Below are 26,442 nucleotides of genomic sequence, written 5' to 3' on the forward strand. Positions count from 1 at the left end.
TGAGCACTAGTTTGAGACCCAGCTGCTGCATTTCCAACTCAGCTCTCTGCTATGGCCTGGGAAAGCAGTAGAAGATGGCCCAAGTCCTTGGGCCCCTGCACCCGCATGAGAGACCCAGAAGAAGCTCCTGGCTCTTGGCTTCAGATTGGCGCAGCTGTGGCCATTGCGGTCATTTAGGGAGTGAACCAGTGGATGGAAGACCTCTTTCTCTCTCTGGCTCTACCTCTCTCTGAAACTCTATCTTCCAAATAAATAAAATAAATCTTAAAAACACGTGCTTATTTCTATATCTTTTATCTACTTAAAAGACAAAGCAATGTGTGTGCAGGAAGATCTTCAGTCCTCTGGTTCATCCCCTAAGTGTCTACAGCAGCCAAGGCTGGGCCAGGGTGAAACTAGGACCACAGAACTCAAGCCACATCTCCCTCGTGGGTGGCAGGGACCCAAATACTTTGAGCCTTGGTCTGCTGCTCCCCAGGGGGCGCATTAGCAGGAATGCTGACTTGGCATCCGCGTCACCAGAACCAGACCGAACTCAGGCACTGGGATATTGGATTGCGGGTGTCCCAAGCAGGGACTTAACTGCTGTGCCAAGTGCCTGCCCCACACTGGATGTTTTCCAAGGTTCTCCTCCTCTGAAGACGGGTGAGGAGCTCTGAAGGCAGCTGGCTTCCCTCATCCCGTGAGGCTCCAGACCTCATGGAGTGAAGTTAAAGGGAGGGTGCCTGTATGTTTTTAATGGTGGCAGAATGTACGTACAACGTGTTGTAATCATTCTCTCTGCACAGTTCTGTGCATTCCTGCGGTGCAGCCGTCCTCACCGTCCCTCCTCAGAACTCTCTTCATTTTGCAAAACTGAAACTTTACGCCCATTGAACAATAACTGCCCCTCCCCCTTTCCCATAGCCTGACAACCACCTGTTTTCTGTCTTTATAATTTTTACTACTCTAAGTACCTCCGGCCAGTGGAATTGTAAAGTATCTGTCTTGTGTGTGTGTGTGTGTGTGTGTGTGTGTGTGTTTGTGACTGGCTTGTTCCACTTAGCATAATGTCCTCGACAGTCATCTGTGTTGTGGCCTGTATTGATTCCATCGTATGTAATACCACATTTTGATAGTGCATTCATCTGTTGATGGACATGTGGGATGCTTCTACATCTGAGTTATCGTGATAGTGCTACTATGACCACGGGCATACAAATATTCCTTTAAGATCCCGTTTCCAGTTCTTTTGGACATGTAGACAAAAGTGGATTTGCTGGCTCCTATGGTGACTTTAGTTTTTTTTTTTTTTTTAAGATTCTTATTTATTTATTTGAAAGTCAGAGTTACACAGAAAGAGGAGAGGCAGAGAGACAGAGAGAGGTCTTCCATCTGATGGTTCACTCCCCAATTGGCTGTAACCACCGGAGCTGTGCCTGTCCGAAGCCAGGGGCCAGGAGCTTCTTCCAGGTCTCTCACATGGGTGCAGGGGCCCAAGGACTTGGGCCATCTTCTACTGCTATCCCAGGCCATAGCAGAGAGCTGGATCGGAAGTGTAGCAGCCGGTTCTCGAACTGGCGCCCATATGGGATGCTGGCACTTCAGGCCAGGGCGTTAACCTGCTACGCCACAGCACCGGCCCCAGACTTTAGGTTTTAATTTTTTGAGGAACAGCCATCCTATGTTCCTCAGTGGGTGTACCATTTTACAGTCTGACCAGCAGTGAACAGACTTAATTTCTTCACCTTTTCATCACTATATCAGCATGTGTGTGTGTGTGTGTGTGTGTTTCCTAGTAGCCATCTTAATGGGGTATGAAAGAGTCTTACATTGTGGCTTCGATTTGCATTTCCCTAAATGAGTGGTGATGTTGAGCATCTTTGCACGTGCTGATTGGTAGTTTTCATATTTTTGGAAAAATGTCTATTTTGGCCTTTGCCTATTTTTGAATTGGACTGTGTAGTTTTGTTGTTGAGTTTTAGGAGTCCCCTATGTCTTGTCGATATTAACTGCTTCTCAGATGTATGGTTTATAGATACAGTCACTGCTTCTGTGGATTGCGTTTGCACTCTGCTGACAGTCTTTGGATGCGCACAGTTCTTGAATTTTCATGATGCCCTGTTTGTTTATTGTTTTCTTCTGTTTCCTGCACCTTTGGTGTCATAGCCAAGAAATCATTGCCAAATCCAATGTTGTGACTTCGTGCATATTTTTTTGTTTTGCTCCCAGCCTCAGTCTCCTCCTTCTCTCATTTATTTGTTTGCTTTTTTTTTCCCAATAAAGTGTTAGATCCGTAAATATTTTAGGCATCATAAATATTTACTCATTCATTCCACAAACAGGCAGAGTAGTAGTAGGATAGGCTAAAGGGATTGGGGTTGGATGGCAGGGAGGCTGGAGCAGGGGGCCTGTGGTGGGGTGGGGGGAGACTGGAGCAGCAGGCCTGTGGTGGGGTGGGAGGAGTCTGGAGTGGGGGGAGGCTGGAGCAGGGGGCCTGTGGTGGGGTGGGGGGAGTCTGGAGTGGGAGGGGGCTGGAGCAGGGGGCCTGTGGTGGGGTGGGGGGAGTCTGGAGTGGGAGGGGGCTGCAGCAGGGGGCCTGTGGTGGGGTGGGGGAGTCTGGAGTGGGGGGGAGGCTGGAGCAGGGGCCTGTGGTGGGGTGGGGGAGTCTGGAGTGGGGGGGAGGCTGGAGCAGGGGGCCTGTGGTGGGGTGGGGGGAGTCTGGAGTAGGACAGAGGCTGGAGCAGGGGGCCTGTGGTGAGGGGAGTCTGGAGCGGGGGGGAGGCTGGAGCAGGGGCCTGTGGTGGGGTGGGGGGGATCTGGAGTGGGGGGGAGGCTGGAGCAGGGGCCTGTGGTGGGGTGGGGGAGTCTGGAGTGGGGGGAGGCTGGAGCAGGGGGCCTGTGGTGAGGGGAGTCTGGAGTGGGGGGGAGGCTGGAGCAGGGGCCTGTGGTGGGGTGGGGGGAGTCTGGAGTGGGGGGAGGCTGGAGCAGGGGCCTGTGGTGGGGTGGGGGAGTCTGGAGTGGGGGGAGGCTGCAGCAGGGGGCCTGTGGTGGCGTGGGGGGAGTCTGGAGTAGGGGAGAAGCTGGAGCAGGGGGCCTGTGGTGAGGGGAGTCTGGAGTGGGGGGAGGCTGGAGCAGGGGGCCTGTGGTGGGGTGGGGGAGTCTGGAATGGTAGGGAGGCTGGAGCAGGGGGCCTGTGGTGGGTGTGGGGCAGTCTGGAGCTGGGGGGAGACTGGGCTGTGCAGAATCTCCCCTGAGCTGATGAAAGGATGCATGATATGGACAACAGACCCAGGGCCAAGTTGGAGAGCTGTCTACTGTTGTCTTGAACTAATCGTGTAACCTTTCTTAATGCCTGTTCCTCCATGTATTGATGTCTCAAACACTGTGTGTCCTAAGTGCTATTCTGAGCCCTCAGTGACTCCTCCCACTCACCCTGTGAGGGAAGTACTCCCATTATCCCTGTTTTACAGATTGTGAAACTGCTGCCTAAGCAACTTGTCAGGGTCACACAGCCAGGAAGTGCTGGAGCTGGGACTTGAACCCAGGCTCTCCAGTTCCAGAGTTTGTGCCTTAACCATTATGGCATGCCTCTCTACACAATATTCGGAAGGTCGAATGAGGTGGTGTGTGTGAAGCAGGGTCGTGTGTTGCACAGTGTTATGCAGATACTGACTGTTACTGGTTGAGAATTCAGCAGAACTCAAGGATTAAGCCTTGGGAATGTCTACACTGGGGAGTCGAGAGGTTGGCTTTGGAAAGATGTTTGGTGGACTCCCTGCCGATGCCCTTATGGGCAGGCCCAGCGTCCGTGGTGGAAGCTGGAGTTGAACCCTGAGCTGCAGGCTTAAGCTTTGCTTGCGGAAAGATGTTGTGAAGAGCAGTGCGGTCTTCAAGTTCACAGTGTCCCTGTGGAGAGCCCCTGGCGAGCCACGTGGCGCTCCCGGCAGATGAAGAACCCGCAAAGGGGTTGCCAGGTCTTTGCCTTCTGTTCCTTTCCCAAGCAGACCCACGCTCAGACCTGCTCTGCTTGTTCAGGGAGAGGTTCTGACCCAGGACCTGCCCAGATGTATGGTGCTTTGGTGCAGAAGAGAAACATGCGCTGTGCACCACAGTAAACTTGGAGCCCACTGGGGCATGTGCACTGAGGCTGCAGGGGTCAAGCCCCTCTGCCTGCCAGGGGAGGAGGGAGGGGGGAGTTTGGGGATGGAGCCTTGGCACCTGATACACGTGGGTGTGGAGACCCAGGCGTCCTGTGATCTCTTTCTGGCTCTCATCACCTTGTGTGGCCTGGCTTGTGGGTGGGGTGGGGGTGGGGGTTCTCTTCATCTCATTTACCTTAAATGTAAAGGTGCTTGTTAGAACCTTCTCCCCATGTGCCCGCCCACGAGGCCGCCGGCTGGCGATTGATGTGCGCACGGCTTTGAGGTGCTGAGATGAAGAGGACCTGTGAGTGAGACCGGAATAGCAGCCATGGATATGGAAGGTGGTGTCCGGTGGGAGGCGTCACCGTCGTCCTACCTGGAGGGTGCTCTACTCCAACATCCTTTGTTCGAGTTCCTTAGACGAGGGCATCTGGCAGACCCAGCTTTTCAGGCTGGCCAGCTCTTCCCAAAAATTGATGATGGGATACAGGGATCGGGAATGGAGTGGGATAAGGGGGCCGGGACTATAGCTGCAGTGAAGCAGCAGAGTGGGGAATGAACCACTACTTCACTTAGGCGTATTGAAGAAGAGAACTGGGGCCAACGCTGTGGCATAGCTGGTTAAGCCACCGTTTGCCGTGCCAGCATCCTGTATGGGCGCTGGGTTCATGTCCGGGCTGCTCCACTTCCAATTCAGCTCCCCGCCAATGTGCCAGGGAAAGCAGTGGAAAATCGCCCGAGTTCTTGGGCCCTTGCACCCGTGTGGGAGACCTGTTTGAAGCTCCTCCTGGCTTTGGCTTGGCCCAGCCCTGGCTTCTGTAGCCATTTGGGGAGTGAACCAGCGGATGGAAAGGCTGTCCCCGCTCTGCTTCTGAGGGGCCTCATGGAATGAGGGAGATCCCCCTTTCCTTGCAGCGGCTGTGGACTGGGCCGCAGGTCCTCTGTGGTCCCTGGGGGTGAAAAGCATCTCTGGGCTGTGCTTTATTTGCTGGTGGGCTCTTCCCACGTGGTGCCAGCTTGCACGGCTGTCAGCCCACCAACCCCAGGGCAGGCTGGTCCATCTTCCAGAAGTTCCAACCAGAGATTGAGGGTCATGTGACCACCCCAGACCAATCCTGGGACTAGAATCATCATTAGCCCAACCTAGATCAAGTGCTGACCCTAGGCATGGATGTGTTGTTGGCATCACTCAAACCATGTGGCTAAAAATAATGGAGGGGCCATTTCCCAGCCTCTTCCAAGGGTGATGTAGCATGCAGCGAAGGTGACCTGTGTGCTAGATGCTGTCCCAGGCCCTCTGACACGCTCAGTCCTCCTGGTAAGTATGGGGAAGGTAATGTTTGTGTCACAGGAGAAGAAACAGAAGTCAGTTTAGGATTCTGTAGCTAAAAAGCAGAGGGGCTGGCCTTTTTTTTTTTAAAGACTTATTTTATTTATTTGTAAGGCAAAGTTTCAGAGAGAGAGAGAGACAGAGAGGGAGAGAGATTAATCTTCCATCCTCTGGTTCACTCCCTAAATGCTCATAACTGCCAGTGCTGGGCCAGGCTGAAGTCAGGAGCCTAGAACTCCATCTGGGTCTCCCTCCTAGGTGCAAGGACTTGGGCCTTCCTCCACTGCTTTCCCAGGCATATTAGCAAGGAGTTGGATGGGAAGTGGAGCAGCCAGGACTTGAACCTGCACTCAGGGGCTGCTGGCATCACAAGCAGTGGCCCAACTCACTACAGCACAATGCCAGCCCCCAAAGTCTGTACTTCTAGCCAACAAGCCACATGTGTGGCAACCAATTCTGACAAATGTGTGACAACAGCAAGTGGAGCAGGGGCAAGAAGTCCACTGGCAGTGAACCAAAACCCGGGTTCTAGGTGGAAGTATAACATATAGCCACAAAATGTCCAACTTTACACAGTTAAGAGAGAAACCTCTGATGTTGCAGTAATCCTATCCTTGCAGCTCGAGGCGTTTCTGGAATTACTTCTTGGGAATTACCATGCCAACAGCTTACAAAACAATGGACACCTGTTTCGGTACTCTAAGTATTGCCTTCATGGTGGTGGAGGTGGTGGTGGTGGTTTTAAACCAAAACGACATGGAGTGCTGCCTTGAGTGACAAGGTTTGGCTTTGAATGACTTGAGGCTGGTGCCAATAGCCTCACCAACAGACAGAGCACGAGAAGATGGAAGGAGTGGCTGGCACACTTTAAGCTGTGGAGGTTCAGGGGGTTGAGTTCTCAGCTTCCCGGGTGACCTAGCTGGAGGGCTGGAGAGCTCGCTCTCTCTCGCTCTTGCTCTCCCTCTCTCGCTCTCGCTCTCGCTCTCCCTCTCTCTCTCTTGCTTTCCCTCTCTCTCTCAGTGGTAATTTCTGTTCGATGTGTTAACAGCCTCAGCCATGCTCCCTCTAGCTGTTTCTCGGAAGAGCAGCGGGAGGCGATGGATTTAGTGGACAGGATATGGGGACCGTGTGCACTCTGAAACACCTTTCAGAGTGTCTGGCAACAGAGCTGCCCAGGAGAGTGGAAATGTGAGTCACACTTGAATTTGCTTCCATTCAGTGAGCCCTGGCTTGTCAGGCCCTGGGTGAGCTGGCTGCCTGCCAGGAAGCCTGGGCTGGCTGGGGCATTCCGAGCCCCCTGTCTTGTTCTTTAAAGCTACACCCTGGAGGGATTTGCTGGGGCTTGTGCCCTCCCAACTCCAGGCGCCCTGGCAGAGCTTGGGACTTTGGCTTTCCCTGGGTGGGCAGCGCTTTGGCCCACATTCCCCATCCGCCTCCTGGGGAGGATCGGAGCAGAAGACTCTGTCTGGCCTTTCCACCATGCCGTTCACCCGTGTGCCTGCTAACAGGGCCTCTGGATAGTTACGGGCCAAGTAGTACTTGATTCTCTTCCTGCCCACCTCCTGGGTTGGAAATTCTGCATCCTATTTTTATTCTTTTTTACTGGTTATGTTTATAAAGCTAACACTTATATTTGACTTCACAGTGACAGAATTTTGAAAGCATTCATCAACAGATGATTAAGGAGTTGCCTACTATGTTCCAAGCCCTTGTCCAGGTGCTGAGGAAAGCCTCTGTCCTAGCCTGTACTAACTTGGACTATTTCACTCCAACCACACCTTGAGGAGCTTCTATTTTCAGCTAGGAGGGAAAAGGTTTTTGAGATTAATTACACAGCATGGAGATTATAGTTAATAATAATATAATCTATATCTCAAAATTGCTAAGACAGTAGATTTTAAATGTTCATGCCATTCATTAGCTTGATTTAATTATCCCATAATGTAGACATATATCAAAGCATCACATTATACCCCATAAATACATGCAAGTATTTGTTACATAAAAATTTACATATTCATTAGTATTTTAGTTTAAAGCTCTAAAATTAGCCATTTTTACAATGTGACTAATGCTTACATTTTAAATTTAAATTTCTTGGGGGCTGGCATTGTGGTACAGCAGGTTAAGCCTTGGTTTGCAACGCCAGCATCCCATATGGGTGCTGGTTTTAGTCCCAGCTGCTCCACTTCTAATCCAGCTCGCTGCCAACACAGCTGGAATGCAGCAGAGGTTGGTCCAAATCCTAGGGGCCCTGCACCTGTGTGGGAGACCCAGATGGAGTTCCAGGATCCTGGCTTCCACCTGGCTCAGTCCTGCCTGTTGCAACCATTTGGGGAATGAACCAGTGAATGGAAGACCTCTCTTTCTCTCTGTCCCTCTCTGTAACTCTGCCTTTCAAATAAATAAGTACATCTTGAAAAAAGTTTAAATCTCCTTTTTATGGATCTTACTTCAATTTATGCACATGTTTAGCAGTTTCTGTTTAACAACTGATTCTGCACACTGCACCTCATCCCTGGATTCTTTTCTGGCTCATGATGTGTATGCTTACTTAGATCATTCAGCGAGGAGTCATTGTTGGCCATTCTGGTTTTGTTTGCCTCAGAAGTATAGTTTGCCCTCTCTCAAGTGATACTGTAGGACTTTAGGGACAAGAGGTCTTTTTCTTAGTACTCTGAAGATAATATGCCAGTGTTTCGGCCTCTGATTTTGCACGTGAGGCATCTGGTGGTTATTTTATTGTTACTCCCTTGTCAGCAGTTGACTTCCATTGTTTCTCTGTGTTGGGACATTGGTTGTTTTCCCTTAGGGTGTGCTTTGGTGTAGACTTTTTGTTGTGTATTCTTAGACTTTGGTATGCTCTTGTGTGTTGCTTTAATTCAATTGTGATTCTAAACTGTGTCAACACTAATGTGTTAGTAATACAAGAGGCCTTCAGCAAGTTACTGGAAAATGGAATTAAAAGATAGAAATAAAAAATACCAACTTTATTTCTTTTTTTTTTCCTTTTCTTTCTTTCTTTTTTTTTTTTTTTTTTTTTTTTTTTTTGACAGACTGGATAGTGAGAGAGAGAGACAGAGAGAAAGGTCTTCCTTTGCCGTTGGTTCACCCTCCAATGGCTGCCACGGCTGGTGCACTGCGGCCGGCGCACCGCGCTGATCCGAAGGCAGGAGCCAGGTACTTTTCCTGGTCTCCCATGGGGTGCAGGGCCCAAACACTTGGGCCATCCTCCATTGCACTCCCAGGTCACAGCAGAGAGCTGGCCTGGAAGAGGGGCAACCAGGACAGAATCCGGCGCCCCGACCGGGACTAGAACCCAGTGTGCTGGCGCCGCTAGGTGGAGGATTAGACTATTGAGCCGCGGCGCCGGCCCCAACTTTATTTCTTAACACAAGCTGCGTAGAATTCAAGACACTTTAAACAGGAGGATACCGGCCCTAAAGAGCTGAGGTCCTGGGACCTTAGCTAATTCACAGCGGGCTTCTTTACATTATCAGCTGAAGGGAATTGGGTGGCTTTGAAAGACTTTTTAAGATTAGGAAGCAAAAGGAAGTGAGAAGGAGTGTTATCCTCATGTGCTTTCCTAAAGCATAAATTATTTCACCATTCTTCCACCCAAGCTTCACCATAAATCTAATGTTTGTTCTTGCTTCACTTGTCACAGATTCCATCTTGCTCTCACAGGAGCTGTTTTCAGACTGATGTCTTACCTTCCCAAGTGCCTCCAGCTAGATCCTGGTCATCTCCGTTGTGTTGCTAACAAGTTAATATGAGTTTATTTTGGTGCAAAAAATAAAATTGAAATTCATGCATAGGCTTTTTCATAATAAACATTTTCCCTGAACATTTTAAAGATTCTTTGTACAGCTCCAACCTAACGTAGATTGAACACTTTTACTCAAGTAACAAAATCTAAGTCAAAATAGGTTTAAAGCTAACTTTAAAAAGTGTATTACTTGACATAAGAAAGAGCCAGAAGGAAGGTGACTTTAGGATCTGTTAATTTATCTGCTCACAGATCCACCCCTTTTGCTCTGCCATGCTCCACGGTTGGTTTAGCTCACATCATGGTCTCCCCACTACTACAGACTTCTCCCCCTGATCTGTCAGAACTGGGAACACAATAATTGGTTTAGACACAATGATTGGTTCTGGATCCCAGAACCCAGGGCTGAGATTTACCGTCTCCAGGTCACTGGGAGGAGAATTGGACACCAGAACAAGGTCAGAGGTCTACCAGTCAGAAGGAAACACGATGGCTGAGCAGGCGTCCAGCAGTGTCTCCTGCCGTTCTCTGTAGCCTCTCCTGCTGCCATGACGTTGGATGTAATTTGGATCTTCTTATTTTGCCTTTTCTGTATCTTGACGTCTATTTCATATTTTTAATTTCTTAGTCTTTCTGACTGCATTCTGAGTAGTGTCCTTGGTCTACTCTTCCTGTTCACCATCCTGCTCATCAGTTAATCTCCTCTTTAACATGCCCATTGAGTCTGTAATTTTAAAGACTAAAATGTTCATGTCAGGAGGTTTTACTTGGTTCTTCATAGTTGCTTATTATTTTTTCATGAGGTCTTGTTCTTTCATTATGGTTTCTTCTTTTTTCCTTTTAAAGCTTTAATTGCATTTCTTTTATAGTTTCTTTCATATTTTCATATTGGTTCCAGTCCTTGGATTGTCAGTCCTCTTGCTTCTTTGTTTTGCTGATTGTCCCTTATGGTAAATGCTAAATGCTCACTTCCATCAGGTTTTGTTTTGCTTTGCTTTGTTTTTGGTTTGTTTTGTGAGTGTGGAAGTCCTTACAAAGCCCTTCTGCCAGCATTAATTTTTACATGGATTTGCTAACTTCGATTTCTGCACCATGTAGAGTTTATAAACTTGGAACCCCTGTCAGCATGGCACATGTCTCAAGGTGCGGTTTCTCATGGGGAAAGCATGTTGGTACTATACCCAGAGCCTCAGGTAAATGACTCTTTGGGGGACTCCCCCATCAGTGGGACTTTTCCTGACCTGTTTTCCAAGAATGGGGAAGACCTTCTAGAACCTATTTTATATGCAGAAAATTGGCTGCAGCTTCCTGCCATGTGGGGCCCAGAGCATCCTGTCACACCAAAACTTCTGCCCTGGGGTTCTTGAACTTGACCTAATACCCTCCTACTCCCAGGTGTGAGATTGAGTGTTCTCTGTGTTTTGGTTACCTATGAACTTGCCATTTTTTCAGGTTTGGCTTTCTTCCTTTTAAGTTTTGGGTCATATTTAATCCATCATTTTTAGCATTTGGAGTAGGAAAGATGTTTCCATCGGCTCAGTCTACCATATTGCCAGACAGGACTCATATAACAAGTGAAAAATGCTCTGTTATGCAGTTCTTCCTGTTCAGTCTCTCATTTGCCTTTTGCTGTATGTTTCCTGTGGTTTAGACTTCATGACTGCATTCTGAGGAGTTTCCTGGGACCTGTTTTCATGTTTATGTTTGGAGAGTGAGAACGTACTGACACCTCCGGTAACTAGTCCAGCACCATGGGTTCTTCCTCACATCTTCCTATTACATAGCGTGTTTCTCCTTTGTTCCACAGCGAAAAACTTGGTGCCCAGCTTACGCATGTGTGCTCAGTTGTATTCCCAATCTCTCCAAGCTCAAAAGAGTTGCAAAATTACACCATTAACAACATCTAACCAACTAGGTGAATTTAGTAACTCTTGTCCACTCGAAGTGTACTATCAAAATACTGTGTTTAAAAGCTCGAGAGGTGGATATTCCATTAATAAGATGCCAGCTGGGATGGCCACGTTCCAGATTGGAGTGCCTGGGTTTGTGTCCCAGTTTCACTCCTGGTACTACTCCTGTATCGTTATGTTATTAATCTAATATTCATTTAGCTTTTTTTTTCCATCCAATCAATTTTTAAGTTTACTTTTTGCATGCCCTTTGATTTAATTTAATATTTTTAGTATGTGAGATGTTCACATGGTTTAAAAATCAAAACTATTAAAAAAAAGATAAATTTTACTTCCATCTCCATCTTACTTTCTGGCTTTTCTTTCCTGTGTTTCTTTTTGAATACATGAATGTATTTATATATATTTGCATATGTATATATATGTGCATGTGTATTCTCACTTCAAGCTCCTTTCTCACTGATTGCCACTGTTTTTTGACAACCAGTGCCTCGATGAATAAAATACCCTTGTGCATCAGTTATTTCATATTATGACCTTATACCTGCAGAATAGACGCTGGGTCCACAGGTGCGCCCACACGTGGTTTCCCTAGGCATCATCCGAGCCCCTGCTGTTGGACTTTACATTTTCCATTCCCACCCGGGATGAAGCAGAATGCCTCCTTGCACAGCCCCAGCAGCCCGGAGTGCTGCCTGACTTCACATTTGTGCTGGTCTGGAAGGAAAGTGGTTTTTACGCCCACAACTAGTTTTGAGGGGCACTGAAACACCTCTTCATACACCGTCGGCTCATCTTTTCCCATGAACTCTCCATTCCTATCTTTCCCCCAGTTTTCTTTTCTAGCTTTTTCATATTTTTTCCCATCCATTTTTAAAAGAAATTCTTTATCTGCAATAGAAGTTGTAAATACTTTCTCCTGTTTTTCACTTGCCTAATGATTCAAAGTCCGTTTACTCACCACTGTGTAACCCTTGGTACAGTCAACGCAAGAATAATGTGCTTACGTATAACCTTTGTTTTGAGACACCATTTGATTTACCCAGGAGTCACAGAATCCAGCAACCTCCACCTAAAGACCCAAACCAGAAATCACCAAATAAAGAGACACACATAGAAAGCCATACCTACAAAGTATATTCCTGGCGCAGAGCTGGAGTAACTAATATGTTGCATAATGGAATCAAAATTCAGAATATTTTAGCAGCCTGGGAATATGGGCCAAAACGCAAAAACATAAAATTTAGTGGAAATAACATTTTGTACTTAGGCTTGGAAACATTAATTCCGTATGTTTGAGATTGGGGACATCTGCCTTCACAGAAATGCATATATGTCTAAACTTTGGGTTTAGCTGACCACGCACTTACATAAGCTCAATAGGATGACAGGTTGCTAAAAGAAAATGTATTCTTAGAGTGAATAGAGAGGTTATCTTGATCAGGGAGAAGTTTGCCTCTTGGGACTTGATACTTGCCAGACCACATTCAGAATGCCACGTTCAGTTTGGGGGACCATAAATCAGGAAGAGTTGTAGACACCCATGACCAAGACCACAGTGGGGCGGCTGAGTTAGTGAAGGGTCTGGAAGCCATATAGGGACAAATGAGCAGGAACTAGGGAGATGGAATGCGGACGAGCAAAGCAAGTGGTTTTTGAAGTATTTGAAGGCTACTGCGTAGAAGAGGGATTCGAATTATTTGGTGTTGCTCCTGAGAGCAGGCTTAGGATTGGTGGTGGTCACCTCCAGCAGTGGCAGGCTCACTAGCAGGTACGCTTTCTCATCGGTGGTTAGCATTGCTGGTTAGGGGAAGGGCTGCCTCCCTGACCTCTGTGCACCGTGTGGCCACAGTGTTGGGACAGAGGTGGCAGGTGTGAGCAGGGCCCTGATGCTGTGCACAGGCAGTGTTGGCCCCAGGGTTCTTGCCATCTGGCTCTTGGAAGGCAATGTTTCCTTCCTTTCTGGTGTCTTCCGTTGGTGGAGGACAAGAGCAGGTAGGGTAAGTGGTCTGTAGGATGTTTTTGGCTGACAGAAGTGGATACAAAGTTTTGGAGAAACATTAGTCTGTAGGATTTAATGTTACTATGTGTCAGCTTGAGGTTTAGCCAAGATCGGGAGCCGGTTTCCTGAGAGCAGGGACTGCACCTTATAGAGAGGGATGTCTGGGTGGTCTCAGTGCCTGCAGGTAGGCATTTACGGTGTGTGCCTGGCTCCTGGCCTTCTCTCGCCGGGTGTGAGGAGAGCACTAACCATGTCTCGGTATAAATTGTACTTGGTTAAGCTCTGCTCTGGGAACTCAGAATGGCTCCTATGGTAATCTTATAATCAGACATGAGTGTGCACACGAATCAGCACAGACCACATAGAACGCGGATTCGGATTCTAAATCGGAGAGATTCTGACCATTCTGCAGCTCCAGCAAGCTCCCCGGTGATGCCAATCATGACGGCTCCGAGCCCACCCTGAGGAGCAGGGTCTGAAGCAGGGTCTGAATGGAAGCCCCTGCCCCAGACTGCCTGCTCCAAATGCAGGTTCCCAGGCAAGACCTCCTCCACTCTCTGGGCCCAGGAATGGGCCTTTGGGCTGGTACTTGGAATGATTCTTTTTTTTTTTTTTTTTAAGATTTATTTTATTTATTTGCAAGACAGAGTCACAGAGAGAGGTAGAGACACACAGAGAGAGCTCTTACATTTGCTGGCCCACTCCCCAAATGGCCAGAATGGCTGGAGTTGAGTCAATCTGGAGCCAGGAGCTTTTTCTGGGTCTCCCACGTGGGTGCAGGGGCCCAAGCACTTGGGCCATCTTCCACCGCTTTCCCAGGTGCATTAGCAGGGAGCTGGATTGGAAGTGGAGCAACCGGGACTCAAGTCGGTGCCCATATGTGATGCCAGCGCTTTAACCCGTTGAGCCACAGCTCTGGCCCCTGGAATGATTCTTAACCACATTCAAGGTTTTAAGTCACTGGCTTTGGGAAAAACAGAGGGAGAAATCATTCCAGGGGACAGGTGATCCACAGGCAAAGTGGGTGGTGGGACAGACTGGCCAGGGCAGACGGGACATGGCACTGAACCCTGCGAAGCCTTGGCTGCCTTGTGTGAAACGTGGAGACCATGTGATCTGATGTGTGTCTTCCCGCCTCCCCCTCCCCTGACCTGCCTTGTTCCTCTAGTGGTCCAGCATGCTGTGCCCACCCTACGCCACGGTGCACTGACCATGAGCTTCAACTCCTCCCTCGGCCACAGAAAGGAGCTGAGTAACCTCACCGAGGAGGAGGCTGGTGAAGGGGGCATCATCATCACGGAGTTCATCGCCATCATCGTCATCACCGTCTTTGTCTGCCTGGGCAATCTGGTCATCGTGGTCACCTTGTACAAGAAGTCCTACCTCCTCACCCTCAGCAACAAGTTCGTCTTCAGCCTGACGCTGTCCAACCTGCTGCTGTCCGTGCTGGTGCTGCCTTTCGTGGTGACCAGCTCCGTCCGCAGGGAATGGATCTTCGGCGTGGTCTGGTGCAACTTCTCCGCCCTCCTCTACCTGCTCATCAGCTCGGCCAGCATGCTCACCCTCGGGGTCATTGCCATCGACCGGTAAGCCCAACTCAGATGGACACAGTGGAGAATGCCTGGTCAGCCTTGGTCCCGTGGGAGAGTGTCAGGGCCTCTGCTTGGGATGGTGAGCAGGCTGAAGTCTGTGTCTTCTTCACTCTTTTCACCACGGTACCTCTGATTTTATGTCAATATTGCATATACATTTTTTTGAAAGATTTTATTTGTTTATTTGAGAAGTAGAATTACAGACAGTGAGAGTGAGAGAAGGGAGAGAGAGAGAGAGAGAGAGAGAGAGAGAGAGAGAGAAAGAGAGAGAGAGAGGTCTTCCTTCTGTTGGTTCACTCCCCAAATGGCTGCAACAGCTGGAGCTGCACCAATCCGAATCCAGGAGCCAGGTGCTTCTTCCCAGTCTCCCATGTGGGTGCAAGGACTTGGGCCATTTCTACTGCTTTCCCAGGCCACAGTAGAGAGCTGGATTGGAAAAAAAAAAAAAAAAAAAAAAAGAAAAGAAAAGAAAAGAAATCTAGGGACCAGCATTGTGGCACAGCAGGTTAAAGCACAGCTGGGACTCCCACATCCCTTACCTGGATGCCTGGGTTCAAGTCCCACCTCCGCTTCCAATCCAGCTTCCTGCTAATGCACACCCTGGGCAGCAGCAGATGATAGCTCAGGCATTTGGATCCTTGTTAGTTATGTGGGAGACCCAGATTGAGTTCCAGGCTCCAGCCCCGGCTGTTGCAGGCCTTTGGGAAATAAACCAGCAGACAGAAAATCTCTCTCTCTGTCTCTCTCTCTCTCTTTCAAGTAAATAAACATAAAGTCTAAAAACCTCTGATTCTCAATTTACAGTGAAGAAGCTGAAGGAGAAGGAGGTGTCAGGTGGAGCCAGTTTCTGACTTGGCTGTGCTTTCTTCCCCGCATACTGTCTGCTGTGCCTTGCTTTGGTTTTGGTGTGAACTTGTCTGGTGGAGCCCAAACAGGAAACACCTTCCCTCTCTACACTGTCCAGAAGGGCAAGGAAGCAGGGGGAGGCAGACGGACAGCCCAAGATTAGAGACAGGGACATTTGGGAAGACACTGTGTGTGCTTAATCACACCTGGGTGCTGCTGCCTCGGCCCCGGGGTGGGGCATGGCGAGGCGAGGCTGCCTGCGAATCGCACAGGCCTTCCCATTCCCGCACCGTGCAGCCGGATCCAGTTGCACAAGGCTCATGGACTCCAGCAGCTCGGGTTGGACATCATGGGGACGAGGAAGGTCTCTGTGATTTACCAGAAATTGGAAAGGAAGTTAGCAGCAGAAGTCGGGGAAAACAGAAGGGGCGAGCCAGGGCTGTTGTCTCTGGGTGGCGCGAGTCCTTGGCCTTTGTGGAGGGGGGCAGGGGACCATCTGTATTTTTAGCTGACAAGTGGTAGGGAGTCGGATCGTCCATCTGGAGCCCAAGCCAGAACCCCAGGGCTGTCTCTGGCCCTGTGGGGGATAGAGAATAAAAAAGAAGACCTCAGAGGGAATCAGTTACCTTCTCTACATCTTTGTTTATCTCAGTACCAAGAGCAACGCAAACACTAATAGGGTGAAGTGAGAAATACCCATCATCTGACCTCTCGGAAGCCAGCCCATTGATGTTTTCAGTGTATTTGCCTCCAGTGGTTTTTGGTGGTCTACAGAGAATTGCAGAAATAGACTCAAGGTGCATATGGTTGTGAGACCTGTTTTTGTCACTTAATGTGTGACTGTGAGCATTTGCTTCCATCTGCTGATACCGCTGGGGAAGTTTGTAATGGGCGTGAGCCATGTAATATCCTTTCTTTCACAGTTCCCTTGTGCTGGACCGAGTGGTTTAGGTCGGCTTACTATTGCTATGCACGGCACAGGCAGGAGCATGTTGGTTTGTAGAACTGCTGTGATTTCAATAAGACTAAATATACTTCCAGGGTTCTTAATATATAAAAGCAAATAGCCCTTCAGAAACCTGTGCAAATTTTACTGCAACCATTTGTCAGTCTCCTATCAAGACCAATTCTATAACATTTACAAAGAAAGTGGTTTGGAAGTTTGCTGGCAGTGGGGGTAGATGGGATGAGATCTCTCCCTCTCTCTCTCTCTCTCTCTCTTTTTTTTTTTTTTTTTGTAATAGTTTTTCTTTATTTGAGAGGTAGAGTTATAGACAGAGAGAGGAAGAGACAGAGAGAAAGGTCTTTCATCCTCTGGTTCACTCCCCAGATGACCGCGACAGCCGGAGCTGAGCCGATCCGAAACCAGGAGCCAGGAGTTTCTTCCAGGTCTCCCACGTGGGTGCAGGGGCCCAAGGACTTGGGTCATCTTCTACTGCTTTCCCAGGCCAGAGCAGAAAGCTGGATTAGAAATGGAGTGGCTGGGACTTGAACCGGCACCCACATGGATTGCAAGCGCCACAGGCAGAGGCTTAGCCCACTACACCACAGCACCAGCCCCTCATGGTTGTTTTAAATTTCTGTTTTTTAATAAAAAAGTCCTGAGTTTTTGTTTATCCCTTCCTGGGCACCGTGCCCTGTGGAATGGAGTGAGGAGACGCAGCTCCCGTGCAGGAGTGGGGAACTGGCCTTGAAGTGCCTCTTGCAGAGCTAGTGCCAGTGTCCCCAGTGGCCGTTCCAGGATGCTGTAAGTAGCTCATTAGGTCTGGGGTCAGGTCAGCAGGACGAGAGCTTGCACCAGCAAGCAGACAGAGAGCCTCAGTTCACGCCACCCCAATGCGTCTACCCAGAAGCGTTTACCTTGACATCGGGAATATTTGCTGGGGGTCTGCCCTGTGAGCAGTGCTGTGCTGAAACCTGGGGGCCAACAGGATAGAAGCGTGAACAGGACACAGACTCTGAGCCACAGAGGCCAGCCTGTGTTTGCTGTTGTCAATCCATAGACAGCTCCACGGCCACAACTGCCGGATAGTTGGGGCAGGGGATGCCTCAGAGAACAGGTAGCATTTGCAGTACGTCCTACACAGCGAGCAGGATGCAGGGTGATAGCGGTGGGAAGGGCAGCCTCCGTTTATTCATGTGCTGGACGGTGGCTGAGCACCTGGTACCGAGGTTGGTGCTGGGCAGACGTAGCTGGGTGGAATGGATATACTTGCTAAGAGAGTCCCCGTGCGAGAGCAGTGGAGGTAGGCATGTGGCTGAGGACCATAGCATTTATGTAAGATGCCACATGTTTAAGGTACTGTGTCTGAGACAGCTGGAGCCTGGGGAAATGGCTAGACACTGGGACTGCAATCCACACCCCTCAGGCCACACAGGAGAGCTGCAGGGAGACAAAGACTGCTGCAGGTAATCAAGGCCTGGAGATCTTTGGAAAATCATTCCATTTCCCCCTGCAAGCACAACCAGGTGGATTCACAGTGCTTTGGCCAGATCCTTTATGACCAAATTATCCAGATGCTGTGAAATTTGATGTCTTCAGATATTTTAATGGAAGATACAATTTACTTTTTGAATACTAGTCATTCATTTGGCAAATTGGACCAGCTACTATTTTGATGCTCATAAAAATAATCTTCACTGGACTAGATATTTGTACATTCTTCCCCTGCCTCCTTAGTTTCAGGGAATTAATTTTGCTGGATCTTAGCCATTTTTGGAGCTCACAGGTTTGCCCTCTAGGTTGGAAACCTAAAGGTGTAACTTTGTGCATATGTGTGCATGAGAAAGAGAGACAGGAAGGAAAGTCAGTAGTGAAAGATAAATGAAGAGAGAGGTACTAACAGAGGCTGGCAATGGAGGAAAGAGGTGGGAACGTTATTAAGAAAGCAGAAATGGAAAACAGCAAAGCCAGCGTCACGTGCTTGTCATGTGCCAGGCACTGCACTAAGCTGTTTCCCAACATCCTCGCTAACCCACACAGCAAACCTATTAGTCCCCGTTTTGCAGATGAGCAAAATAAGGTTTAAGCGAACTTGCCCCAGGTCACATAGCTTGGCCAGGAGCTGCCTGAGCTCCGAGATGTAAAGGCTGGCCTCTGAGTCACTCCCCGGTGTCGTCAGGGGCAGTGCTGTCGATCAGCGGCAGCACCAGCCTGTCTGCTCTGAGCTCAGGGCGCGACCTCACCCTGCTGACGTTTTGCACCAGATACTGCTCTGTGGATCGGAGCGGTCAGATGCTAGTTACAGTGGGAGGGCCACTAGTTAAGGCGGGAGGACTGCTAGTTATGGTGACAGGGCTAGTTATAGTGGGAGGGGAAGATTAGTTACAGCAGGAGGACTGCTAGTTTCAGTGGGAGGACTGCTAGTTAGAGCAGGACCGCTAGTTATAGTGGGAGGACTAGTTACAGTGAGAGGACTGCTAGTTATAGTGGGAGGACAAGTTACAGTGAGAGGACTGCTAGTTATGGTGGGAAGACTACTAGTTACAGTGGGAGGACTACTAGTTATGGCAGGATGACTGCTAGTTATGGTGGGAGGACTGCTAGTTATGGCAGGAGGACTGCTAGTTATGGTGGGAGGACCAATAGTTTGGCAGGAGGACTGCTAGTTATGGTGGGAGGACCGCTAGTTATGGCGGGAAGACTACTAGTTACAGTGGGAGGACTGCTAGTTATGGCAGGAGGACCGCTAGTTACGGCGAGAAGACCACTGGTTATCACTCGGGCCTTTAGGAGATGTTCAGTATAACAACCTGTGTTCACCTTGGGGTAGCTGTGGTTTGCTCGGACTTCGTGCTTTTAGCAAAAGCATCTCGTAAAAAACCCAGGGGTTGCCATCAGAGCGGTTGGTCTGGGTAGGAGAGAGAGCACCCGGAGGCCCTGTGTGCATTACAGCTGTGCACGTACACGTGACTCCATGAACGCCTCCTCTGGGGTCAGGGTCATGCGTGGGCTCGTGTCTCAGGGCTGTTAGAGGAAAGATCAAGGGTTTAGAGGTGTCTGGAAGTGCAGGAAGCAAAACCAAAGCCCTCTCCTGGCCTGTGCGAACCCGCAGGGAGGCGGCGCTGCTTTTGTTCTATTTCTCTTTGAACCTGCAAAGGAGCCCTAACTGTGGCTTCGGTTTAGAAAGGGAGCCTTGGCTCTGAGGTGCGGAACACATGGCCCCAAGCTTTGGTGGCGAGCTGTGCACGTGTTCTGTGTCTCGACGGACGTGTGGATTCATGTACTTCAATGCCTATCAACCTGACCCCATACCCCAACCAAAGAACTGAAAACCGAGTGGCCCCTGGAGGCTGAGGCTGTACCTGGGCAGGGCTGTGGCCAGTGGGGCTTGGAGACTCTTGGAGACTGATCTGAGTGGAGCCAGCACCCGTTCCACTGCCCGGGCATCCCATTGGAACCACGGACTCGGAGGGGAGAAATCACTGTTGGTTCCACTCGGTGCGTGAGGGAATGCCACTGGCTGCAGTGACGGCAAAATCTTGTTGCAAAGTCCTGGTAATAGCTGGCTGTTGGGAAGGGCCCGAGGAAATATGGAAAGCACAGCTGATTAACCACAGTTACTTTTGTGATGGCCAGGCACGGTTGGTGGGAGGAGCCAGGATGGCCATGGGTCACCAGGCCTGGCCTCCCCACCCAGCCACACGCCCCCTGAGGTTCTGAGGCCGCAGCACCTGCCATATTCTTTCAAAGGACAGTGGTCCTTGCGATATGCAAATGGGAATAGGAGTGTAGACAAGATCACCTTCCTCTGGCCACTGTGTAGACATCCTACTGTCCACACAGGACCACACTGGGATCCTCAGCTTGGGCCCCACACCCCAAAACACCCTCTTTCCTGGCTAGATCTTGGCCTGGGCTCGTGGCTCAGCAGCCCCAGGTGTCCCTGACTCAGCGTGTGGTGGTTCAGCTGTGGGGCCCGAAGGCGATTCAGGAAGGTCCCGGTGGAGGAGACGCTGCCCAGGTGACGAGTGACGTGTAGCCCCATTGGTTTTCCAACACCCTGCCTGAACCATCAGCGTGGTCTCTCATGTCCCTTTGCATGTTGCCTTCATGGGACAGGCCTGTTTGTGCAAACAGCACTGCCGCAGGATGCAGTGGGTGGATGGGGAGGGTGCTGGGTTACTTTCTGTCCCAGGGCCCTCTGCCCATTTCCAGGGTCAGTCCTTTGCTAGGCCTGCAAGGCTCTGGGCACCCCAGCTCCTGCCGCCGTCTGGCTTCTCCCTGCCCCCCAAACCTTGCACTGCATGCTCCAGTCTGGGTGAGCCGCTCTCTTATGTCCCCATGGTTCACCCAGGCCACCTTTCTGTCTGGACTGGTCTTGGGCCACCTTCTCCAGGAGGCCTGCTCTGACTTCCTTGTCTGGCCCAGAGGCCCATCAGTGTGAATCAGTAGCCCTGCTGGACTCCCTGCTCTGTAACAACGCCCAGTGACTGGGGACCACCCCCAGCACATGTTCTCAGAAACCATATGTCTTGCAAGGAATTGCTGGGCAGGTGCATCCCAGACCAGAGTCAAACTGCCTGGTCTTTTGTTGTATTTTTAGAGAGAGAGAGAGAGAGAGAGAGAGAGAGAGAGAGAGAAAATAGAGATCTTCCATCTGGTGGTTTACCCCCTCCAAATGGCCACAACAGGTCTGGGCAAGACCAAAGCCAGGAGCCTGGAATTCCATCCAGGTCTCCCACATGGGTGGCAGGGGCCCAAACACTTGAGCCATCTTCTGTTGCCTTCCCAGGTGTGTTAGCAGGGAGCTGGATCAGAAGTGGAGCAGCCGGGACTCGAATCTGCACTCATGTGGGATGCTGGCATCCCAGGCAGTGGCTTAACTCGCTGCACCAGAATGCCGGCCCCAAATTGCCTGGGTTTATATCTTGATTGGGCCATGTATCTGGGACAGGTTATTTTGGCGCCCTCTGTCTGCTTTGGTGTCAGCACATGTGAAATGAGAATGATACACCTCCGAGGAGGATGCTGTGCGGCCCCTCCCACTCCAGGCTCTTCCCCCCCGCCAGGGTGTCTGTCTCTCCATATCTGCTCACCTGTATTTCCAGGCCATGGCATGATGCTGGGCACATTGCAGTAAATGGCCATGGAGATGATGAACCCCATGGTCCTTCGACATCATTCTGAGTCGATGATCCCTCTGAAAACCGACCCAAATGGGTTAGTGTCAGCAAGAGCAGAGCTGAGGTGGCCCAATGCGTGATGTAGACATAGCAGGACTGGCCACACCCCTGCTAAGTGGACTCTGAGGTGGCGACTGGGAACCAGGGCCATCTGAGCACCACGTCCTTGCTGGTGTCCAGCTCTTGACTGGTGGAGAACCCTATGCATCTGTGAAACACGGTACAGTCTGTGACATGTCTGGTGACAGTTGGGAGAAGCGGCTGCTTTCGGAACATTCAGCAGAGCCCCCAGACAGGAAAGCAGCAGGTGACCATCCTGGGATGTTCTCGTCCCTTTTGACTCTGCTCTCTTGTCTCCCGACACCCCTTTTCTAGCTACTATGCCGTCCTGTACCCGATGGTGTACCCCATGAAGATCACCGGGAACCGGGCCGTGATGGCACTCGTCTACATCTGGCTTCACTCCCTCATTGGCTGCCTGCCGCCCCTGTTTGGCTGGTCATCCGTGGAGTTTGATGACTTCAAGTGGATGTGTGTGGCCGCCTGGCACAGGGAGCCCGGCTACACCGCCTTCTGGCAGATCTGGTGTGCCCTGTTCCCCTTTGTGGTCATGCTGGTGTGCTATGGCTTCATCTTCCGCGTGGCCAGGGTCAAGGCACGCAAGGTGCACTGTGGCACGGTGGTCATTGTGGAGGAGGATGCCCAGAGGAACGGACGGAAGAACTCCAGCACCTCCACCTCCTCTTCGGGCAGCAGGAGGAACGCCTTTCAGGGTGTGGTCTACTCGGCCAACCAGTGCAAAGCCCTCATCACCATCCTGGTGGTCATCGGTGCCTTCATGGTCACCTGGGGTCCCTACATGGTTGTCATCACCTCCGAGGCTCTCTGGGGCAAGAACTATGTCTCCCCGACCCTGGAGACCTGGGCCACGTGGCTGTCCTTCACCAGTGCCATCTGCCATCCCCTGATCTACGGACTGTGGAACAAGACGGTTCGCAAAGAACTCCTGGGCATGTGTTTTGGGGACCGGTATTACCGGGAGCCTTTTGTGCAGCGACAGAGGACTTCCAGGCTCTTCAGCATTTCCAACAGGATCACAGGTAACTTGGGCTCTCGCTGGGGAGGGACCCCCCCCCCCGACACAGGTGAGGGACCCCCCCCGACACAGGTGAGGGACCCCCCCCCGACACAGGTGAGGGACCCCCCCCGACACAGGTGCGGTATGGAGTCCTCTTGTGAGTTCGTGGGCTGCCTGTGGCCTGCAGGCTGGAAGAACAGGTTTCCTTTGAGGAAGGAGTGTCCCAGACTGTCCACTGGGATTCCCAAGCAGCTTCCCATCCCTCTGCAGCTCACGGCCATGCTGATGGGGAGGCCAGCACAGCTCCCTGAAGAATTAAGCAGGGCACACCGCAGCTCAGCAATGGGTTTCCTGAGACCCCAGCCATGGCCCACTGTCGCTCCCCCTCTTCGTGGAGGAACGACACAGGACCCTGCGCTGTTCTTTAGTCTGCTTGGCCCTCCCCGGGTTTGCTGCTGGTTCTTCCCGGGTTGGCTACTGTCCCTTCCACCTCCGTGGAAGGGCAGTTCCCCCTGGCCACATTCCCCACTTCCGCGGGGGAGCGGCACACCGCCGGCCGGCTCTCTCGGGGGCTGCACAGGTGTTCCCTCAGATGTTCCCCTTAGATGTTCCTGGTGCATGTTGTCTCTCTCCTCCTTTATAGTCCTCCTCCGCCAATCCCAACTCGGCTGCCCACACGCCGAGTACGCTGCTCTCCTGCAATCAGGAGCAGGATCAGCTCCTGGAGGTCATCACTCAAGTTGGCAAGAGGCAGCTGCGTAGAAGCTGTTTTCTCCTCTCCCAGCGCCATATTGTGGGAGAGCAGATGCATAGAATAAGTCTTAATTCCAGTAACTCAGTCCAGTCCGGGTTGCTCCCCACAGCCCACTGGTTTTGAGAGAAGGAATTTGAGTGTTTGTTCAGACTGCCTTCTCTTCTTGGCCAGCCCTGTCCTCTCAGTGTGTTCCCTTGTCAGAACTCCCTGTCTACCTCTGCTGCTCTTCCAGCCTGTCCTCACAGGTCAGCAAGGTCTCTGGTAGCTCTGGCAGTGTCAGTGCCAAGCCCCGGCCCTCTGTGGGAGCACCGCTGTCTTGTGCGAACAAGGCTGGCCCTCTGCCTGGCAGCTGATCCAGCCTGCACAGGTTTCCGAGTTCAACCCCACCACCTTTGATGGGACCCCAAAGAGTTAGCCTCACTAGGGGGTTAGATGAGTTGCAATAATTTTTAGATTTACAGCAGAGTTGGAAAAATAGCACAGAGAATTTTCAGACATCCAGCTGCCTGCAGTGTTAACAGTGGTGTTCAAACGCAAGATGTTAACATTGGAGCAGGGATAGTGATGGCAGCCTTGGTTCCGATTTCATCCATTTTCCCATTAATGCCCCCTTTCTGTTCAGGGCCCCACGTTATTGTTAGTTGACTGTCTCCCTTTGCCTTCTTCAGACCTTGCCAGGTCTTCATGATTTTCTTGTCTTATGTGGCGTTGGCATTTGTGCAGTGTGCTTGCTTGCCAAGAGTTTCGAAGAATGCCCGTCCGATTAAGTTATCTGCTGCTGTCTCCAGATTAGATTTGTGTCATGCACTTTCTGGCAAAAAGGCCCCCTGAGTGAGGTGTTCTTAGTGCTCCGTGCTGGGGTGCGCACATGTCAGTCTGTCTTACCCTGGATCTCTCAGTTAAGGTACAGTCTGTCCACTTGCTCCGCTGTAGGATCAGCCGCTAACTTTTCTGTCATAATTCACAAATGCAACTGAGGATGAAGCTCAGAGACTCCGCAGAGTCCCGATCCCCCTGCAACCTTCACCCCATGATTAGCATACACTGGCACATCTTCCCGCCCGCCCCGCCCCCCGGGGGTCATTACTGGATTGTTCACAGGCAGCTGGATTGTCAGGGTCAAGTTTGAGGGCAGCCATCATCTGGCCCAGCCACTGGAGAAGAGATTCAGACTACAGTTCTTGTATTTTTGTGGGGTGACTTTGGGCAAGTCTTCAAACCATTCTAGTTCATTTGTCCTCTTCATGCAATTGCGAGGTCTTCTGGCTTCTGTGTCAAGAAAAGTGGACGAAGTTATGACTCCTGGGGAATGCTCCCTGGCAGTAACCACAGGGGACTCTTCCCCCATGTTAATGAAACTGAAGTGGATTCACAGGGTGTTATTTCTTGAGAGACAGGAAAGTAGTCTGGGACTTTTGATTTGATTATAAGAGAGGGGGAAAAAGTCTGTTTCCCAGTATTTTAACCACTGAAATGCCTACCTCTTGCCACTTGCAAATTCCCATTGTAACTCATGAACCAATTTGGCTTCATTTCACTGATGAACTTGCTTGTTCAGATATTTTTACAAATGACTTGTCTTCCAGGCAAATAGACAATGGATGTCTTCTATTCCAATGAAGTTAAGAATAAGGAAAGAAAGAAAAATGAGGAACAAGAATGAAGGTGGAGAGGGTAGACAGAACCTCTGCTTGAGGGCTGAGATTTTCCATGTGGTCTTCTTAGAAGAGGCTGTGAGAACAGACAGGGACAGCAGCCGTGCTTAGGTGGGCAAGGCCAAGGCAGCTGGTGGGTGGCCTCATCATTTAGGGAAAAGCAGGCTTGTGGGATGCCTTGGGCGAAGAGCTTGTGGGATGATGGATCTGAGTCCTTGGCCTTCCATAGGAATGGAAGCCGAAGGGGTCCCTGCTGTTCCGCCCTGAAGGTCCTGGTCCCAGGAGGAGGCCAGCCGCATCAGGATGAGCCTGGGAATAGCAGCATTTCGCGGTGCACCCCCCCCCCCCCCCGCCCAGCCCTGCACCCTGTGCTGTGCATGCTGGGAGCATCAGCTGCCTCTCTGATGGAGAAGAACCTGGCCTCCAACTCACGTCCCTGGTCCGCTATGTGTGAGCCAGGCCTGACCAGACCTATGCCCCGCCCTCTGTGGGAATGGCTTTGACCTGTAGCAGACTCCTAAACCCACATCCATTTCCCTGCCATCAAGGCGCTTCCTTGCACCACCCCTCCGCACCCCACAGTGTAAGAAAGATGACTGAATCCCGTCCAAAGTCAGCACAAAATGACCTGGAGGCTCTGGCTGGGGTAGTTCCCCTCCATTTATGTGGGTACCTGGAAAGTTTTAACCAAGGAAACCAGTAAATGAAATTCCAAACTTTCCTAAAACAGTGCTCGCGAGCAGAGGCAGACACGGAATTCCTCAAATAGCTGGAGCTTCCCAGCCGACTCGGGTGCCGGGAGTTCATCAGCACATGACAGTGTTTATTTTGTACATAGCAGCTTTCAGCCATGATCGGTGGGTTTTGGTGTTCTCATTCTGTTCGCCCCAAACTGAAGACGCGCCCAGTCTGAGGCTTATTCTGGGGTGCCAGCTGTCACTGGGCTTGGGAGGTCTAATCAGAAGATTCCCATGGGGAGGGAGGACTTGCTTGGGAATGGAGACATGGGGCTACCTGGAGATGGCCCAGCAGTTTTATTTCATGGTGGAGAGGTTGGCCCTGCAGTGTCGGACATTGGCTATTAGTGCTGAAACATGAACTTAAAGGTTAACATTTGTCTTGGGATACTAAACCACAAGTCCAAAGCTGACCAGGGGTGCCTCGTGATGGGGACAGAGAAGAGACCTTCGGGAGAAAAGGCGAGTAGTTCCTCCACGAGCAGATCTTCTCCAGGCCTGGAGACCCCAGCCAGCGCC

At 50.7% G+C, this 26,442-nt stretch overlaps 1 protein-coding gene across 4 annotated transcripts in view; it reads left to right on the top strand.

Annotated features, from left to right (window-relative positions):
• GPR161 (G protein-coupled receptor 161) overlaps positions 1–26,442 on the top strand; it is a 60,037-nt gene that overhangs the window by 18,003 nt on the left and 15,592 nt on the right. For all 4 annotated transcript variants that reach the window (XM_051857154.2, XM_051857157.2, XM_051857155.2 and 1 more), the window contains exons 2-3: positions 14,304–14,721; positions 22,075–22,799. In XM_051857154.2, the coding sequence (XP_051713114.2) occupies positions 14,304–14,721; positions 22,075–22,799 (1,143 nt within the window). The remainder of the gene's footprint in view (positions 1–14,303; positions 14,722–22,074; positions 22,800–26,442) is intronic.

The sequence above is a fragment of the Oryctolagus cuniculus genome, chromosome 7, assembly GCF_964237555.1.
Source record: "Oryctolagus cuniculus chromosome 7, mOryCun1.1, whole genome shotgun sequence".
NCBI classification, from domain to species: domain Eukaryota; kingdom Metazoa; phylum Chordata; class Mammalia; order Lagomorpha; family Leporidae; genus Oryctolagus; species Oryctolagus cuniculus.